Genomic DNA, 19,198 nt, shown 5'->3' with positions numbered 1-19,198 from the left:
CCACACACTTTAGACTGAGTATCAATAGTCAAGCTCAGGCCAAAACCTGCACTCTACTCTACAGTTGAAATTCTGATCTGTGTGTGTGTGTTTGTGTGTGTGTGTTTGCGTGTCTGCGTCTGTGCGCGTGTGTGTGTGTTTTGGAGCCATGCTGATGGCAATCTGGCTGCAGGGAATGGTAGCAGAGGAGACTCTCGCACTGACGAAGGAGATGATGATGTCAGGGGAAGTGATGTCATGGCCGGCAGAGTGGGAGGGGCTAGTGGTGGATAAACACTCGACAGGTGGAGTGGGGGACAAGATCAGCCTGGTGCTGGCTCCTGCTCTGGCTGCCTGCGGCTGCAAGGTACCTACCTGGATACACCTGTGTGTGTGTGTGTGTGTGTGTGTGTGTGTGTGTGTGTGTGTGTGTGTGTGTGTGTGTGTGTGACTATCAGTGTGTGTGTGTAGGTACCCATGATGTGTGGCAGTCTGTGTCTGTGTCTGTGTCTGTGTGTCTGACTATCAGAAGCTGTGTCCATAGGTACCCATGATAAGTGGCAGAGGTCTGGCACACACAGGCGGCACGCTCGACAAACTGGAGTCCATCCCTGGCTTTAACGTCTATCAGTCAGTACAACAGGTACTCTCTCTCTCTCTCTCTCTCTCTCTCTCTCTCTCTCTCTCTCTCTCTCTCTCTATCTCTCTCTCTCTCTCTCTCTCTCTCTCTCTCCTCTCTCTCTCTCTCTCTCTCTCTCTCTCTCTCTCTCTCTCATTTGCAAGTTATTAACGTGTGATATTGTGGTACCATCCTCAGCTGCATCGAATCCTGGAGGAGGTTGGCTGTTGCATTGTAGGACAGACAGATAACCTGGTACCTGCTGACAAGGTCATGTACGCTCTGAGAGACGTTACGTCTACAGTCGACAGCCTCCCACTCATCACAGGTCTGCCAACAACAACAACAGCAAACTGGACTACCCTTCAAAGTAGAGAAATGAACATGTGAATAGTGTGTGTGTTCTCTCCAGGCTCTATCATCTCTAAGAAGGGTGCTGAGTCTCTAAGTGCCTTGGTTCTGGATGTGAAGTTTGGGAATGCAGCTCTCTACAAAGACCTGGGCAGTGCCAAGTCACTGGCCCAGTCCATGGTAACCCTAACACTGACACCTGACCTTTACCCCATTCTTGTTTGAATGTCTGGAGGGCCATGTTTTCCCTCCTGCCTTGTACTTGATTGATCAAATAAGGTTGTTGATTTAGTTAGGAACTCAACTGGTTGTCAAGTCTGGAATAGAAAGGACATAACACAAAGCAGACCCCTGACCCTTACCATGACCCCTGACCCTTACCATGACCCCTGACCCTTACCCTTGACTCCTGACCCTTACCAGACCCCTGACCCTTACCATGACCCCTGACCCTTACCATGACCACTGACCCTTACCAGACCCCTGACCCTTACCATGACCCCTGACCCTTACCAGACCCCTCACCCTTACCATGACTCCTGACCCTTACCAGACCCTTCACCCTTCCCAGACCCCTCACACCTCACCAAGTCACTGGACCCCATGTAACCCTACCATGACACCTGACCTTTACCCCATTCTTGTTTGAATGTCTGGAGGGCCATGTTTTCCCTCCTGCCTTGTACTTGATTGACCATTTAGTTAGGAACCAACTGGTTGTCAAGTCTGGAATTAACACCAGACCCCTGACCCTTACCATGACCCCTGAACCTTACCAGACCCCTGACCCTTACCATTCTCTCCTGCAGGTGACAGTTGGGAACAGTTTGGGGATCCGTACGGGGGCGGTGCTTAGTCGTATGAACTGTCCTATTGGTCGCTGTGTGGGGAACACTCTGGAAGTGATGGAGTCCCTGGAGTGTCTAAAGGGGAGGGGCCCAGACGATATACTGGAGCTGGTCACAAGTCTGGGTGAGGAATACACACACACACAAACACACACACTCAGTGAATTGGTTCCTTTGGACCAAAACCAAGCAGACTAAGACCTAGTTAGAATGTCAGTGCTGCTCGGGCTTAGCTACAGTCTCGACACAGAAGCTGTGGACGTTCATTACCTTCAAATTCAAGTCAATATTTTGTGTGTGTGTGTGTGTGTGTGTGTGTGTGTGTGGTGGGCTGCTGTTGTGGATGATTGTGTTTGTGTAGGTGGGCTGTTGTGGATGATTGGAGGAGGGCCTGGAAAGGTGATCTCTACAACCCTGCAGAATGGTGCAGCCCTGGAAAAGTTCCAGAACATGATGATTGGTCAGGGAGTAGCCAGTCAGATCGCTGCATCACTCTGTTCAACCAACGCAGACTACTACAGCATCCTGAGACGGGCACACTACCAGACAGAACTGGAGACACAGGGCCACGGTAACACACACAGGCACAGATTAACAAATGCAAATGCGCACACACACACACAGGCACAGATTAACAAATGCAAATGCGCACACACACACACAGGCACAGATTAACAAATGCAAATGCGCACACACACACACAGGCACAGATTAACAAATGCAAATACACACACACACACACGCACGCACTGCATGACTTTGTATTTTGGTGTCTGCAGGGACAGTGCTGGACATAGACGGCATGGTCATTGCTCAGGTGCTGCACAGGTTGGGGGCGGGACGTTCGAAGGCCGGAGACCCTGTCAATCACAGCGTGGGGGCGGAGCTTCTGGTGTCTTTGGGACAGAAGGTGGAGAAAGGTGAGAACTCTCTGACCCTGTGTGTGTGTGTGTGTGTGTGTGTGTGTGTGCGTGTGTTAGGGTGTGAAGGGTGTAGGGTCGGTGTCACCCTGGTCTGACTCGACCTTTGCCCTCTGACCCCAGGGCAGCCATGGCTGCGTGTCCACTACGAGACTCCGGCGCTGAGTGCAGAGCAGAGACTCAGTCTACAAGGGGCGCTGACACTGGGGCCCGTCGACCAGCTACACACACAGCCACTAGTGGCAGAAATCATACTGCCATAGTGACACAAATCCACTCTATGTTAAAGCTTGATTGGGAGATGACCTGCCTTTGGGAATCTCAGTGTTTAATTTTTAAAGGATGTATAGTTCAGAACTAAAGCCTCTGTTTCCTGCTCTTCACTCTCAAAGTCCTCTCTGATTCATTCATATAAAGTCATAAGATTCTGTGGAGACTAAATAGATGTTTACCGTTTCCAGGAACTGTGTGAAGGCAATTTCTGTTAAACCTTACTAATGCTTGTGTACTAAAATATCCTTCTTTAAGCCTCGGCATTGGGCTTGAGATGGTTCAAGAAACTAACTCATATAAGATATAAAAGTGTGTGTGCACATTAATAGAGGCATGTTGTAACTGTTCTGGGTGTGTAGAATGACCCCAGGATGTCTGGGAGCTCAGCCAATACTTGACAGGAGCTGACTGGTTCCTCTTTAGTTAACTGGAGACAGAGTAAAGGTTTTATCCTGCACACCAATGATTGAACTATTGTTCTGTCTGGAGCCTGTTTCTGGGCAAAATATTCATGTTTTGTGTGTGTGTGTGTGTGTGTGTGACCAGTACGACCATACATCATCTGGGCTGACAGTCAAAGGCGCTAGCTTGCCCAACTTGGGGGAACCGTTAAGCTACTCAAATCAAATCAAAGTTTATTTGTCACGTGCGTGGAATACAACAGTTGAATACAGTGAAATGCTTACTTACAGGCTCTAACCAATAGTGCAAAAAAGGTATTCGGTGAACAATAGGTAAGTAAAGAATTGAAAACAACAGTAAAAAGACACTGAAAAATAACAGTAGAGGGGCTATATACAGTAGAGAGGCTATATACAGTAGAGAGGCTATATACAGTAGAGAGGCTATATACAGTAGACAGGCTATATACAGTAGAGAGGCTATATACAGTAGAGAGGCTATATACAGTAGAGAGGCTATATACAGTAGACAGGCTATATACAGTAGAGAGGCTATATACAGTAGAGAGGCTATATACAGTAGAGAGGCTATATACAGTAGAGAGGCTATATACAGTAGAGAGGCTATATACAGTAGAGAGGCTATATACAGTGGTGTGGCTATATACAGTAGAGAGGCTATATACAGTAGAGAGGCTATATACAGTAGAGAGGCTATATACAGTAGAGAGGCTATATACAGTAGAGAGGCTATATACAGTAGAGAGGCTATATACAGTAGAGAGGCTATATACAGTAGAGAGGCTATATACAGTAGAGGCTATATACAGTAGAGAGGCTATATACAGTAGAGAGGCTATATACAGTGGTGTGGCTATATACAGTAGAGAGGCTATATACAGTAGAGGGGCTATATACAGTAGAGAGGCTATATACAGTAGAGAGGCTATATACAGTAGACAGGCTATATACAGTAGAGAGGCTATATACAGTAGAGAGGCTATATACAGTAGAGAGGCTATATACAGTAGAGAGGCTATATACAGTAGACAGGCTATATACAGTAGAGAGGCTATATACAGTAGAGAGGCTATATACAGTAGAGAGGCTATATACAGTAGAAAGGCTATATACAGTAGAGAGGCTATATACAGTGGTGTGGCTATATACAGTAGAGAGGCTATATACAGTAGAGAGGCTATATACAGTAGAGAGGCTATATACAGTAGAGGGGCTATATACAGTAGAGAGGCTATATACAGTAGAGAGGCTATATACAGTAGAGAGGCTATATACAGTAGAGAGGCTATATACAGTAGAGGCTATATACAGTAGAGAGGCTATATACAGTAGAGAGGCTATATACAGTGGTGTGGCTATATACAGTAGAGAGGCTATATACAGTAGAGAGGCTATATACAGTAGTGAGGCTATATACAGTAGAGAGGCTATATACAGACACCGGTTATTCAGGCTGATTGAGGTTGTTTGTACATTTAGATATGGTTAAAGTGACGATGCATATATGATGAACAGAGAGTAGCAGTAGCGTATGACTGGTGTGGCTGGGTCTTTGACAATTTTTAGGGCCATCCTCTGACACCGCCTGGTCAGGATGCTCTCGATGTTGCAGCTGTAGAACCTTTTGAGGATCTCAGGACCCATGACAAATGTTTTTAGTTTCCTGGGGGGGAATAGGCTTTGTCGTGCCCTCTTCACGACTGTCTTGGTGTGTTTGGTCCGTTCTAGTTTGTTGGTGATGTGGACACCAAGGAAGTTGAAGCTCTCAACCTGCTCCACTACAGCCCCGTCGATAAAAATGGGGATATGCTCGGTCCTCTTTTTCCTGTAGTCCACAATCATCTCCTTAGTCTTGGTTACTTTGAGGTATAGGTTGTTATTCTGGCACCACCCGGCCAGATGATGGTGTTGGAGTCGTGCCTGGGCATGCAGTCGTGGGTGAACAGGGAGTACAGGAGGGGACTGAGCACGCACCCCTGGGGGGCTCCAGTGCTGAGGATCAGCGTGGCAGATGTGTTGCTATCTACCCTCATCACATGGGAGTGGCCTGTCAGGAAGTCCAGGATCCAGTTGCAGAGAGAGGTGTTTAGTACCTGGATCCTTAACTTAGTGATGAGCTTTGAGGGTACTATGGTGTTGAACGCCTAACTGCAGTCAATGAATAGCATTCTCACATAGGTGTTCCTTTTGTTCAGGTGGGAAAGGGCTGTATGGAGTGCAAAAGAGATTGCATCATCTGTGGATCTGTTTGGGCGGTATGCAAATTGGAGTGTGTCTAGGGTTTCTGGGATAATAGTGCTGATGTGAGCCATTACCAGCCTTTCAAAGCACTTCATGGCTACGGACGTGAGTGCTTCAGGTCTGTGGTCATTTAGGCAGGTTGTCTTTGTGTTCTTGGGCACAGGAAATATGGTGGCCTGCCTGAAACATGTTTGTATTACAGTCTCAATCAGGGACATGTTGAAAATGTCAGTGAAGACACCTGCCAGTTGGTCAGCACATGCCAGGAGCACACGTCCTGGTAATCCGTATGGCCCCGCAGCCTTGTGAATGTTGACGTGTTTAAAGGACTTACTCACGTCGGCTACGGAGAGCGTGATCACACAGTCGTCGGGAACAGCTGATGCTCTCATGCATGCCTCAGTGTTGCTTGCCTCGAGGCGAGCATAGAAGTGACTTAGCTCGTATGGTAGGCTCGTGTCACAGAGCAGCTCGCGGCTGTGCTTCCCTTTGTAGTCTGTAATAGTTTGCAAGCCCTGCCACATAAGACGAGCGTCAGAGCCGGTGTAGTATGATTCAATCTTAGCCCTGTATTGACGCTTTGCCTGTTTGATAGTTCGTCGCAGGGCATAGCAGGATTTCTTCTAAGCTTCCGGGTTAGAGTCCTGCACCTTAATTAGAAGTGGCAGCTCTACCCTTTAGCTTAGTGTGAATGTTGCCTATAATCCTAGGCTTCTGGTTGTGGTAGGAACGTACAGTCACTGTGGGGACGACGTCCTCGATTCACTTGTTGATAAAGCCAGTGACTGATGTGATGTACTCCTCAATGCCATCGGAAGAATCCTGGAACATGTTCCAGTCTGTGATAGCAAAACAGTCCTGTAGTTTAGCATCTGATTCATCTGACCACTTTTTTATAGACCGAGTCACTGGTGCTTCCTGCTTTAATTTTTGCTTGTAAGCAGGAATCAGGAAGATAGAGTTGTGGTCGGAAGTATGTCAGGCGTGACTTCCTGACTGTTATCCAGAAACACACAGGAAGCCAAGACAAATGCTGATCGACAGCTGACTGTTATATCAGTTTCACTGACAGTTTCATTCATGTGTATGTAGGGATTTTCCTTTTTGGTTTGTCACAGCATGAACTCAACAGATTCTTCCAAAACCACAACGATACTGTTTTCCACGTTGCTTCTAAATATGAAAACACATGTCCACACATCTCTATTATAATATAAATATAAGAACAAAATGTTTGGCCAGTATGGCCCTGACAACCTGGTAACTTTAATATTATGCAAACGTTTGGTAACACAGAAAGAAAGGAAACATTGCAGAAAGAAAGGAGATATTACTGCACTGTTGGAGCTGGAACACAAGCATTTCACTACTCACTCACACACACCTGATAGATATGTGTACGTGACCACTAAAATGGAGTTTGATTTGATTTGTAAAGGACATCAATAAGGCCCAATGTAGGCTACATATCAATCAATAGAAAAATGTTTTGCAAATGTATTGAAAATTAAATACAGTCTCTAATCATCTATGCTTCTGAGAAACTAAGCCAGGGTACCGGGAAACAACACCCGGTTGTCAAGGTTTTCCTGTGGTGAAGTAGAGGAGGACCAAAACGCAGCGTGGTTATATTGATTCATGTTTAATAAAAACAGATAAAATGACCTGTTTGAACACTACAAAACAATAAACGTGGAAAACCAAAAACAGCCCAATCTGGTGCAAAACACAGAGACAGGAACAATCACCCACAAACACACAGTGAAACCCAAGCTACCTGAGTATGATTCTCAATCTGATTGAGAACAACTAGGCCGAAAATGAAACCCCAAAACATAGAAAAACAAACATTGAGAACCTATACTAAATAAATACAAAACAAAGGAAATAAACCTTGACCTATAGGGAGGGTCTGGGTGGGCGTCTGTCGTCTGCGGTGGCGGCTCTGGCGCGGGACACGGACCCCACTTCACCATTGTCTTAGTCCACATTATAGTCCGCCTCCGTGGCTTCCTAACCATGGCAACTCTTCTCAATGGACAGAGGGGCAGCTCAGGACAGAGGGGCAGCTCGGGACAGAGGGGCAGCTCGGTACAGAGGGGCAGCTCGGGACAGAGGGGCGGCAGCTCTGGCGCCTCTGGGCTGAGGGGCTCCGGCAGCAGCGCCGGGCAGGCGGGAGGCTCCGGCAGCAGCGCCGGGCAGGCGGGAGACTCCGGCAGCAGGACCTCTGTTTTTTCTGTATCATTGAGCTCTCTGCCTTACACTCAAGAGTGTGGGGTTGACCAGCTTCATTATTGCATTTCAGATAGAGGAAGACAGGTACAGACCAGGTTCAGATTAAATAATCAGGGAGGGTTCAGGTAGAGGAAGACAGGTACAGACCAGGGTCAGGGAGGGTTCAGGTAGAGGAAGACAGGTACAGACCAGGGTTCAGGGAGGGTACAGGTAGAGGAAGACAGGTACAGACCAGGGTCAGGGAGGGTTCAGGTAGAGGAAGACAGGTACAGACCAGGGTCAGGGAGGGTTCAGGTAGAGGAAGACAGGTACAGACCATCAGGGAGGGTTCAGGTAGAGGAAGACAGGTACAGACCAGGGTTCAGGTAGAGGAAGACAGGTACAGACCAGGGTCAGGGAGGGAGGGGGTTCAGGTAGAGGAAGACAGGTACAGACCAGGGTTCAGGGAGGGTTCTGGTAGAGGAAGACAGGTACAGACCAGGGTTCAGGGAGGGTACAGGTAGAGGAAGACAGGTACAGACCAGGGGGAGGGTACAGGTAGAGGAAGACAGGTACAGACCAGGGTCAGGGAGGGTACACAGGACAGACAGGTCAGGGACAGACCAGGGTCAGGGAGGGTTCAGGTAGAGGAAGACAGGTACAGACCAGGGTCAGGGAGGGTCAGGTAGAGGAAGACAGGTACAGACCAGGGTCAGGGAGGGTTCAGGTAGAGGAAGACAGGTACAGACCAGGGTTCAGGGAGGGTCAGGGAAGGGTACAGACCAGGTCAGGTAGAGGAAGACAGGTACAGATTAGAGGAAGACATGATAATGGATAGAGTTAATAGACTGGATTAAATCAAATCAAATCTAATCCAATTTTATTGGTCACATACACATGGTTAGCAGATGTTAATGCGAGTGTAGCGAAATGCTTGTGCTTCTAGTTCCGACAATGCAGTAATAACCAACAAGTAATCTAACTAACAATTCCAAAACTACTACCTTATAGACACAAGTGTAAGGGGATAAAGAATATGTACATAAAGATATATGAATGAGTGCTGGTACAGAGCGGCATAGGCAAGATACAGTAGATGGTATTGAGTACAGTATATACATTTAAGATGAGTATGTAAACAAGGTGGCATAGTTAAAGTGGCTAGTGATACATGTATTACATAAAGATACAGTAGATGATATAGAGTTCAGTATATACGTATACATATGAGATTAATAATGTAGGGTATGTAAACATTATATTAGGTAGCATTGTTTAAAGTGGCTAGTGATATATTTTACATCATTTCCCATCAATTCCCATTATTAAAGTGGCTGGAGTTGAGTGTGTTGGCAGCAGCCACTCAATGTTAGTGGTGGCTGTTTAATAGTCTGATGGCCTTGAGATAGAAGCTGTTTTTCAGTCTCAGATTATAGGATTATAGGTTTGATGAGGGGGTGAGGGAGGGGAGGGGGTGAGGGTAAAGGGAGGGTGAGGGTAAGGGGAGGGGGTGAGGGTAAAGTGGGGGAGGGGGTAAGGGGAGGGGGTGAGGGTAAGGGAGGGGGTGAGGGTAAGGGGGGAGGGGGTGAGGGAGGGGGTGAGGGTAAGGGAGGGGGTGAGGGTAAAGGGAGGGGGTGGGTAAGGGGAGGGGGTGAGGGTAAAGGGAGGGGGTGAGGGTAAGGGGAGGGGGTGAGGGTACAGGGAGGGGGTGAGGGTAAGGGAGGGGGTGAGGGTAAGGGGAGGGGGTGAGGGTAAAGGGAGGGGGTGAGGGTAAGGGGAGGGGTGAGGGTAAAGGGGGTGAGGGTAAAGGGGGGTGAGGGTAAGGGGAGGGGGTGGGGGGGGAGGGTGACAGGGGGTGAGGGTAAGGGGGAGGGGGTGAGGGTTGAGGGTTAGGGGATGATGCGAAATGGTAGGGTCAGATGTTTTTACGTCAAAATGACTGTTTCCCCTTCTGATTCGTGATGGGTTGTGACTACTGTAGTAGTTAATGACTAACTGACCCGCTCCACCACTCACACCCATTGGTCACTAGTCCATACAGACAGACAGAGAGGGGTATTTGACCGGTGTGTGTTCTCAAGGTTGGAAGACATGACAGTGTTCAGGAGCAGCGTTCCGGTACAGGTAGGAAACTCTGAAGTTTTGAAAACCTTAATAGACCCAGAAAAGAAGAGGAGGAATGGAAGCACTGCTGAGGTACACAATAGTAGACTTGGTAGACAGAAGATGCTCTTTGGTAAAAGGGGTAAATTGGTCATCAAAAAGAAAGGAGGACCAAGGCCTCTTCATACAATTAATTACAATGTCTCTATTTGTATGGACTTGTTCAATGGAGACAAAGTTTAAAAACTCAGGCGCACTTCGGCTGCATGGCCTTCCTCAGAGAGTACAAAGAAATGATAATACAATGTTCTCTTTTGAACATATTTTTTCAATCATCCCTGATTTGAAGAGGGAGTGGTTACAGCATTCATTGGACAACACCCAGTAAGCAATACTATACACATTAAAAAGTGAAATACTGTAGATATGCTATCAACACATTTAACTCAAAGCCAGAAGCATCAGAATGCCTAGAAAGGTAGTTCTAACCTTAAATATGACTGGGCAAAGTGCCAAGAAAAGGAGAGCCATCTTTTTCCATAGTACAATAGAACACTGCAAAGGTGGACAATAACGGTCCAGACATAGCTGAGGGCAATAGTGCAACATGTCCACTAGATGGCAGCAAATGGACCAATCACAACCCGACAGGAAATGTGAGAAATCCATGATATGGGTTGTTGACTCAGAGAGAGAAAGACAATAGTTGAACAGTTTTGAACAAATGAATTCCTTCCAAAATGAAGTAGAAGCAAGAGAGAAATAGAGCAAGAGAGAGATATTATTATTGTTATTATTATTATATATATTTTTCAGTTTCATTTTTCTGGCGAGTTCAGCTGACGAGTTCAGCCAACAGAAACGCGCTGTTCAAACAGACTTTCCAACACAACACTAGAACTCTAAGTCAAGGTAAGATTTTGGTATTACTAATTTATTGCCACTGGGGCCCCCTTGTATAACTATTAACTGACTGTTACACTGATGTTACTACATGATTGTAGCAGGTTTACTAACGAGTTAGTTCTATTAACTATGCTGACGATGTATGCCGTTATTTGAGATAATATGGTAACAAAGATGTAGGTTGTTTGTAGAGGTTTGGCTTGGAAATGTTTCTTTGCCTGGTCACATCTGTTGTACATTGAAGTCCACAAGCAAAGGGAGAGAAGGAACGCAACGTGGCAGTTATGAGAGTGAACTGTATTTACGCTGATCAAGGGTGTATTCATTCCGCCGATTCTGTTGAAACACTCACACACACACAATAGTTTAGTGATTTAAAACAATCCCTTGTGTATTTTCCTCTCCTACTTGTCACATGCAGCTGTGTGTCAGTCAGCTGTGTGTCAGTCCGCTGTGTGTCAGTGAGCTGCAGGGATGGAGCACCACGAGCAGAGCACAGCCACTTTCCCAGAACACATCCGCAAGAAACGGAACGGTGAACAGCTGAGTGCTGGGGAGATCCGAGACTTCATACAGGGTGTCAAGGACAAGACCATCCAAGAGAGCCAGATTGGTACACACACACACACACACACACACACACACACACACACACACACACACACACACACACACACACACACACACACACACACACACACACACACACACACACACACACACACACACACACACACACACACACACACACACACACACACACACACACACCATCCAGCGACGTGCAGGTAGGTCACAGAGTCACAGTGGGTGGGATGCCAGATAATGCAAGTTATTATAGGTCTGCAGAGAAGACAACCCCCACACACTTTAGACTGAGTATCAGTAGTCAAGCTCAGGCCAAAACCTGCACTCTACTCTACAGTTGAAATTCTGATCTGTGTGTGTGTGTTTGTGTGTGTGTGTTTGCGTGTCTGCGTCTGTGCATGTGTCTGTGCGTGTGTGCATGTGTGCGTGCACGCGTGTGTGTGTGTGTGTGTGTAGGAGCCATGCTGATGGCAATCTGGCTGCAGGGAATGGTAGCAGAGGAGACTCTCGCACTGACGAAGGAGATGATGATGTCAGGGGAAGTGATGTCATGGCCGGCAGAGTGGGAGGGGCTAGTGGTGGATAAACACTCGACAGGTGGAGTGGGGGACAAGATCAGCCTGGTGCTGGCTCCTGCTCTGGCTGCCTGCGGCTGCAAGGTACCTGCCTGGATACACCTGTGTGTGTGTGTGTGTGTGTGTGTGTGTGTGTGTGTGTGTGTGTGTGTGTGTGTGTGTGTGTGTGTGTGTGTGTGTGTGTGTGTGTGTGTGTGTGTGTGTGTGTGTGTGTGTGTCTGACTATCAGAAGCTGTGTCCACTATCAGAAGCTGTGTCCATAGGTACCCATGATAAGTGGCAGAGGTCTGGCACACACAGGCGGCACGCTCGACAAACTGGAGTCCATCCCTGGCTTTAACGTCTATCAGTCAGTACAACAGGTACTCTCTCTCTCTCTCTCTCTCCCTCTCCCTCTCCCACTTCATCTCCCTCTCTATCTCCCTCCATCCCTCCCTCCCCTCCCTCTCTCTCTCTCTCTCTCTCTCTCTCATTTGCAAGTTATTAACGTGTGATATTGTGGCACCATCCTCAGCTGCATCGAATCCTGGAGGAGGTTGGCTGTTGCATTGTAGGACAGACAGATAACCTGGTACCTGCTGACAAGGTCATGTACGCTCTGAGAGACGTTACGTCTACAGTCGACAGCCTCCCACTCATCACAGGTCTGCCAACAACAACAACAGCAAACTGGACTACCTTTCAAAGTAGAGAAATGAACATGTGAATAGTGTGTGTGTTCTCTCCAGGCTCTATCATCTCTAAGAAGGGTGCTGAGTCTCTGAGTGCCTTGGTTCTGGATGTGAAGTTTGGGAATGCAGCTCTCTACAAAGACCTGGGCAGTGCCAAGTCACTGGCCCAGTCCATGGTAACCCTAACACTGACACCTGACCTTTACCCCATTCTTGTTTGAATGTCTGGAGGGCCATGTTTTCCCTCCTGCCTTGTACTTGATTGATCAAATAAGGTTGTTGATTTAGTTAGGAACTCAACTGGTTGTCAAGTCTGGAATAGAAAGGACATAACACAAAGCAGACCCCTGACCCTTACCATGACCCCTGACCCTTACCAGACCATTCACCCTTACCAGACCCCTCACCCTTACCAGACCCCTGACCCTTACCATGACCCCTGACCCTTACCAGACCCCTCACCCTTACCAGACCCCTCACCCTTACCAGACCCCTCACCCTTACCAGACCCCTACCATGACCCCTGACCCTTACCAGACCCCTCACCCTTACCATTCTCTCCTGCAGGTGACAGTTGGGAACAGTTTGGGGATCCGTACGGGGGCGGTGCTTAGTCGTATGAACTGTCCTATTGGTCGCTGTGTGGGGAACACTCTGGAAGTGATGGAGTCCCTGGAGTGTCTAAAGGGGAGGGGCCCAGACGACATACTGGAGCTGGTCACAAGTCTGGGTGAGGAATACACACACACACACAAACACACACACTCAGTGAATTGGTTCCTTTGGACCAAAACCAAGCAGACCAAGACCTAGTTAGAATGTCAGTGCTGCTCGGGCTTAGCTACAGTCTCGACACAGAAGCTGTGGACGTTCATTACCTTCAAATTCAAGTCAATATTCTGTGTGTGTGTGTGTGTGTGTGCGTGCGTGCGTGCGTGCGTGTGTGTGTGTAGGTGGGCTGCTGTTGTGGATGATTGGCCGTGCAGGGAGCCTGGAGGAGGGTAGAAAGGTGATCTCTACAACCCTGCAGAATGGTGCAGCCCTGGAAAAGTTCCAGAACATGATGATTGGTCAGGGAGTAGCCAGTCAGATCGCTGCATCACTCTGTTCAACCAACGCAGACTACTACAGCATCCTGAGACGGGCACACTACCAGACAGAACTGGAGACACAGGGCCACGGTAACACACACAGGCACAGATTAACAAATGCAAATGCGCACACACACACACAGGCACAGATTAACAAATGCAAATGCAAATACACACACACACAGGCACAGATTAACAAATGCAAATGCAAATACACACAGGTACAGATACACAAATGCACACACACACACACACACTGCATGATTTTGTCTTTTGGTCCTGCAGGAACAGTGCTGGACATAGACGGCATGGTCATTGCTCAGGTGCTGCACAGGCTGGGGGCGGGACGTTCAAGGCCGGAGACCCTGTCAATCACAGCGTGGGGGCGGAGCTTCTGGTGTCTTTGGGACAGAAGGTGGAGAAAGGTGAGAACTCTCTGACCCTGTGTGTGTGTGTGTGTGTGTGTGTGTGTGTGTGTGTGTGTATGTAGGGTCGGTGTCACCCTGATCTGACTCGACCTTTGCCCTCTGACCCCAGGGCAGCCATGGCTGCGTGTCCACTACGAGACTCCGGCGCTGAGTGCAGAGCAGAGACTCAGTCTACAAGGGGCGCTGACACTGGGGCCCGTCGACCAGCTACACACACAGCCACTAGTGGCAGAAATCATACTGCCATAGTGACACAAATCCACTCTATGTTAAAGCTTGATTGGGAGATGACCTGCCTTTGGGAATCTCAGTGTTTAATTTTTAAAGGATGTATTTTTCACAACTAAAGCCTCTGTCTCCTGCTCTTCACTCTCAAAGTCCTCTCTGATTCATTCATATAAAGTCACAACGTTCTGTGGAGACTAAATAGATTTTAACCGTTTCCAAGAACTGCTATGAATCAGAGTATTGTTATCCAGGAAAACACACATTAAGTCAAGACATATGTTGATTTACAGCTGAGTTTCATTAGTCTGTCTGTCTGTCTGTCTGTCTGTCTGTCTGTCTGTCTGTCTGTCTGTCTGTCTGTCTGTCTGTCTGTCTGTCTGTCTGTCTGTCTGTCTGTCTGTCTGTCTGTCTGTCTGTCTGTCTGTCTGTCTGTCTGTCTGTCTGTCTGTCTGTCTGTCTGTCTGTCTCTGTGTGTGTGTGTGTGTGTGTGTGTGTGTGTGTGTGTGTGTGTGCGTGGTGTGTGTGTGTAGGGATTTTCCTTTTTGGTTTGTCTCAGCATGAACTCAACAGATTCTTCCAAAACAACAACGATACTGTTTTCCACGTTGCTTCTAAATATGAAAACACATGTCCACACATCTCTATTATAATACAAATATAAGAACAAAATGTTTGGCCAGTATGGCCCTGACAACCTGGTAACTTTAAAATATTATGCAAACGTTTGGTAACACAGAAAGAAAGGAAACATTGCAGAAAGAAAGGAGATATTACTGCACTGTTGGAGCTGGAACACAAGCATTTCACTACTCACTCACACACACCTGATAGATATGTGTACGTGACCACTAAAATGGAGTTTGATTTGATTTGTAAAGGACATCAATAAGGCCCAATGTAGGCTACATATCAATCAATAGAAAAATGTTTTGCAAATCTATTGAAAATTAAATACAGAAATCAAATTTTCATAGGTATTTACACCCCTGAGTCTATACTTGTAGAAGCACCTTTGGCAGCGATTACAGATTTGCTTTGTCTTGGGTTTGTTTGCATCAGCTTTGCACATCTGGATTTTTTTTCTTCTCATTCTTCCTTTTCTCACGCTCTGTTCTGTTCTCAAGCTCTGTTAAATAAGATGGGGAGTGGCGAAAAACAGCAATCTTCAAATCCTTCAATCCACAGATTTTCAATGGGTTCAAGTCTGGGCTTTGGCTGGGCCACTCAAGGACTTTCACATTCTTGTTCTGAAGTCATTCCAGTATTGCTTTGGCTGTATGCTTGGGGTCATTGTCTTGTTGGAACGCAAGTCTTTGCCTCAGTCTAAAGTTGTTTGCGCTCTGAAGCAGGTCATTATCAAGGATTTGCCTGTATTTGGATCCATTCATTGTTCCTCTGTCCTTGCCAGTCTCCCAGTCCATGCTGCTGAAAAACATCCCCATAGCATGATGCTGTGCCTGGCTTTCTCAACATGGTCTCAGAGCATTTCATATTGTTTTGTGCGTATGTAAAACCAAAACACTCCATTTACTATTATATGTATTGTATCTTTATTTGTGGATGTCCATTATCCATTTTGTATGATATATTATGAATAACAATTCACACGATATGTTTTGAATTTGTTAAACGTATCATATGTCACAAATTACAATTTTTTGTTGCTAACAGCTAAATGGATAACGCTAACTAGCTCTAGGGGTTAAGGTTAGGGGAAGGGTTAGCTAAAAGGGTTAGGGGAAGGGTTAGCTAAACGGGTTTGGGGAAGGGTTAGGGGAAGGGTTAGCTAAACGGGTTAGGGGAAGGGTTAGCTAAACGGGTTAGGGGTAGGGTTAGCTAAAAGGGTTAGGGGAAGGGTTAGCTAAAAGGGTTAGGGGAAGGGTTAGCTAAAAGGGTTAGGGGAAGGGTTAGCTAAACGGGTTAGGGGAAAGGTTAGCTAAAAGGGTTAGGGGAAGGGTTAGCTAAAAGGGTTAGGGGAAGGGTTAACTAACTTGATAAGTAGTTGCAACGTAGCTAAAAAGTAATTGCAAAGTTGCTAAAGTTTTCTGTGATGAGATTCAAACACGCAACCTTGGGGTTGCTAGACGTTCATGTTATATGCCCACTCATCCACCCCGACAAACCACCCTACTTTATTTTTTGCCTTAAGAAACATGTCTTATGTAACCATTATAGAGGAAATTATTGAATTAACAACCATGTTGTTTAATTGAACATACTATGCTGTTTTTACTTGGAGAATTATCCATTGTTATATTTTAGTATAGGCTTGTCTTGTGTGACTTAGTCATGGGTCTGGGCGTACAGATAAGAGCCGTTTGGGTGCAACTGCAGAAATTGAGATCCTGTTTTAACAATCTACAGGAACTTTGATGTGTGAAAACTGTAAGTGAATTATTACGTATTTACCTGCTTTGTTGAATATTGATTGTTGAATTATATGCTTAACAATAGTAAGAGATTTTCATAACTACAAATGCTGTGCTTCTGTAAAGGGATGGTTCCCCTCTAGCTCCCTGCAGCTGGTCTGTGGGTATAGTCAAGGACATGGTGTGAGCCGAGATAGAGAGAGCCTGAGAAACAAAACAAACCCCTATTGTTTCTAATAATGTTTGTTTCTGAGAATCTAAGCCAGGGTACGGGGAACCAACACCCGGTGAACATAACCACAAAATGAACCCAAGGTAGCTTATGATTCCCCGATCTGCATGGGAGGGGTGGAACCAGCCATGACTAAGCATTTCTAGGTCTGCTATATAGGACCTCTGTTTTTTCTGTATCATTGAGCTCTCTGCCTTACACTCAAGAGTGTGGGGTCGACCAGCTTCATTATTGCAATTCTTAATAAATAAAGATGATCGTTTGAAGAAATGACAAAGTCTCTCTCACTTGGTTAGAATGTCCTGCTAAACATTCAGGTAACACAGACACACACACACACACACACAAACAAGCACACACACTTGTGCACACACAAACAAACAAGCACACACACACACACACACACACACACACCTCAGCTGTTCACATTTGTCTTGATTGACATGTTTTTCAGTTAGTTTGTTGTTGTTGATGATGTTAAACAGGTCCTTTAGTTTCTAGTGACTGTGTATCTATACCACTGTTGGTCAGAAAGTCAAGCTGAGATACGTTAGTCAACTGATTCTCTCTGAGGACCATTGGGAACCAAACTCTGACTACCTTGATGACCCTGACTACCCTGAGCAAAAACATGGCTATCCTGAACCAAACCAGGCCTACACACATACAAACCTTGCCGAATTGATGCAAAATATTGTGCAGTAATGTCATTTTTCACTGGATAAGTCTGAAACTGTGCACACAGACTGCTGCCATCTGGTGGCCAAAATCTAAAGTACAGCTACACTGTGAAAATGATGGTGGGGGGGGGGGGGGTTGTATTATTTTTTACCATATCCAATGTGTTATATTCTCCTACATTAATTTCACATTTCCACAAATTTCCCAGAGTTTCCTTTCAAATGGTATCATGAATATGCATATCTTTGCTTCAGGTCCTGAGCTACAGGCAGTTAGATTTGGGTATATCAATTTAGGCGGAAATGGAAAAAAAAGGTACGATCCTTAAGAGGGCTGCCTTTAAATATTTAATTGAGTTTGATAGTGCTATCATTGTGTGATGCCTGACATTGGTGATAAGTGATTGATTGTCTGTAAATTAGGCATTCTGAATTAGATTGATTGATTCTTCACAATGGCACCCTCTTCTGGTTATCTTGAGTGACACAGGTGGGTTTTATACATACAGAGGAGCATTCTGTTTGTGAGATGTGGCGTAAGTGATGTTATGGGTACAGGCCTATGAAATGCTTTGATTAAGCTCCATTATGTGTCTTTCATATTTGATGGAAAACCATATCTATTAAGGCATTAGGGAAGACAGGTCAGATGTTAGGTACGGACTGGGGAGGGTACGGGTAGAGGAAGACAGGTCAGATGTTAGGTACGGACTAGGGAGGGTACAGGTAGAGGAAGACAGGTACAGACCAGGGTCAGGGAGGGTTCAGGTAGAGGAAGACAGGTACAGACCAGGGTCAGGGAGGGTTCAGGTAGAGGAAGACAGGTACAGACCAGGGTCAGGGAGGGTTCAGGTAGAGGAAGACAGATACAGACCAGGGTCAGGGAGGGTTCAGGTAGAGGAAGACAGGTACAGACCAGGGTCAGGGAGGGTTCAGGTAGAGGAAGACAGGTACAGACCAGGGTCAGGGAGGGTTCAGGTAGAGGAAGACAGGTACAGACCAGGGTCAGATTAAATGATCAGGGAGGGTTCAGGTAGAGGAAGACAGGTACAGACCAGGGTCAGGGAGGGTTCAGGTAGAGGAAGACAGGTACAGACCAGGGTCAGGGAGGGTTCAGGTAGAGGAAGACAGGTACAGACCAGGGTCAGGGAGGGTTCAGGTAGAGGAAGACAGGTACAGACCAGGGTTCAGGGAGGGTTCTGGTAGAGGAAGACAGGTACAGACCAGGGTCAGGGAGGGACAGGAAGACAGGTACAGACCAGGGTCAGGGAGGGTTAGAGGAAGACAGGTACAGACCAGGGTCAGGGAGGGTTCAGGTAGAGGAAGACAGGTACAGACCAGGGTCAGGGAGGGTTCAGGTAGAGGAAGACAGGTACAGACCAGGGTCAGGGAGGGTTCAGGTAGAGGAAGACAGGTACAGATTGATGATAATGGATAGAGTTAATACACTGGATGATGTG

At 46.6% G+C, this 19,198-nt stretch overlaps 1 protein-coding gene and 1 pseudogene across 1 annotated transcript in view; both read left to right on the top strand.

The window, feature by feature from the left end:
• The window catches only part of LOC135532677 (thymidine phosphorylase-like), a 4,887-nt gene extending 1,434 nt beyond the window's left edge, over window positions 1–3,453 (top strand). Inside the window, exons 3-10 of the mRNA XM_064960146.1 lie at window positions 147–350; window positions 528–622; window positions 797–926; window positions 1,011–1,129; window positions 1,759–1,921; window positions 2,159–2,368; window positions 2,577–2,717; window positions 2,841–3,453. Coding sequence (XP_064816218.1) covers window positions 147–350; window positions 528–622; window positions 797–926; window positions 1,011–1,129; window positions 1,759–1,921; window positions 2,159–2,368; window positions 2,577–2,717; window positions 2,841–2,980 — 1,202 coding nt within the window. The 3' untranslated portion in view covers window positions 2,981–3,453. The remainder of the gene's footprint in view (window positions 1–146; window positions 351–527; window positions 623–796; window positions 927–1,010; window positions 1,130–1,758; window positions 1,922–2,158; window positions 2,369–2,576; window positions 2,718–2,840) is intronic.
• A 7,155-nt stretch (window positions 3,454–10,608) lies between these two features.
• LOC135532676 (thymidine phosphorylase-like) lies at window positions 10,609–17,335 on the top strand (annotated as a pseudogene).
• Window positions 17,336–19,198: the final 1,863 nt, after the last annotated feature.

The sequence above is a fragment of the Oncorhynchus masou genome, unplaced genomic scaffold, assembly GCF_036934945.1.
Source record: "Oncorhynchus masou masou isolate Uvic2021 unplaced genomic scaffold, UVic_Omas_1.1 unplaced_scaffold_1983, whole genome shotgun sequence".
NCBI classification, from domain to species: Eukaryota; Metazoa; Chordata; class Actinopteri; order Salmoniformes; family Salmonidae; genus Oncorhynchus; species Oncorhynchus masou.
Note: the sequence above shows the minus strand (reverse complement) of the source record. Positions and strands in the feature narration are given on the sequence as shown.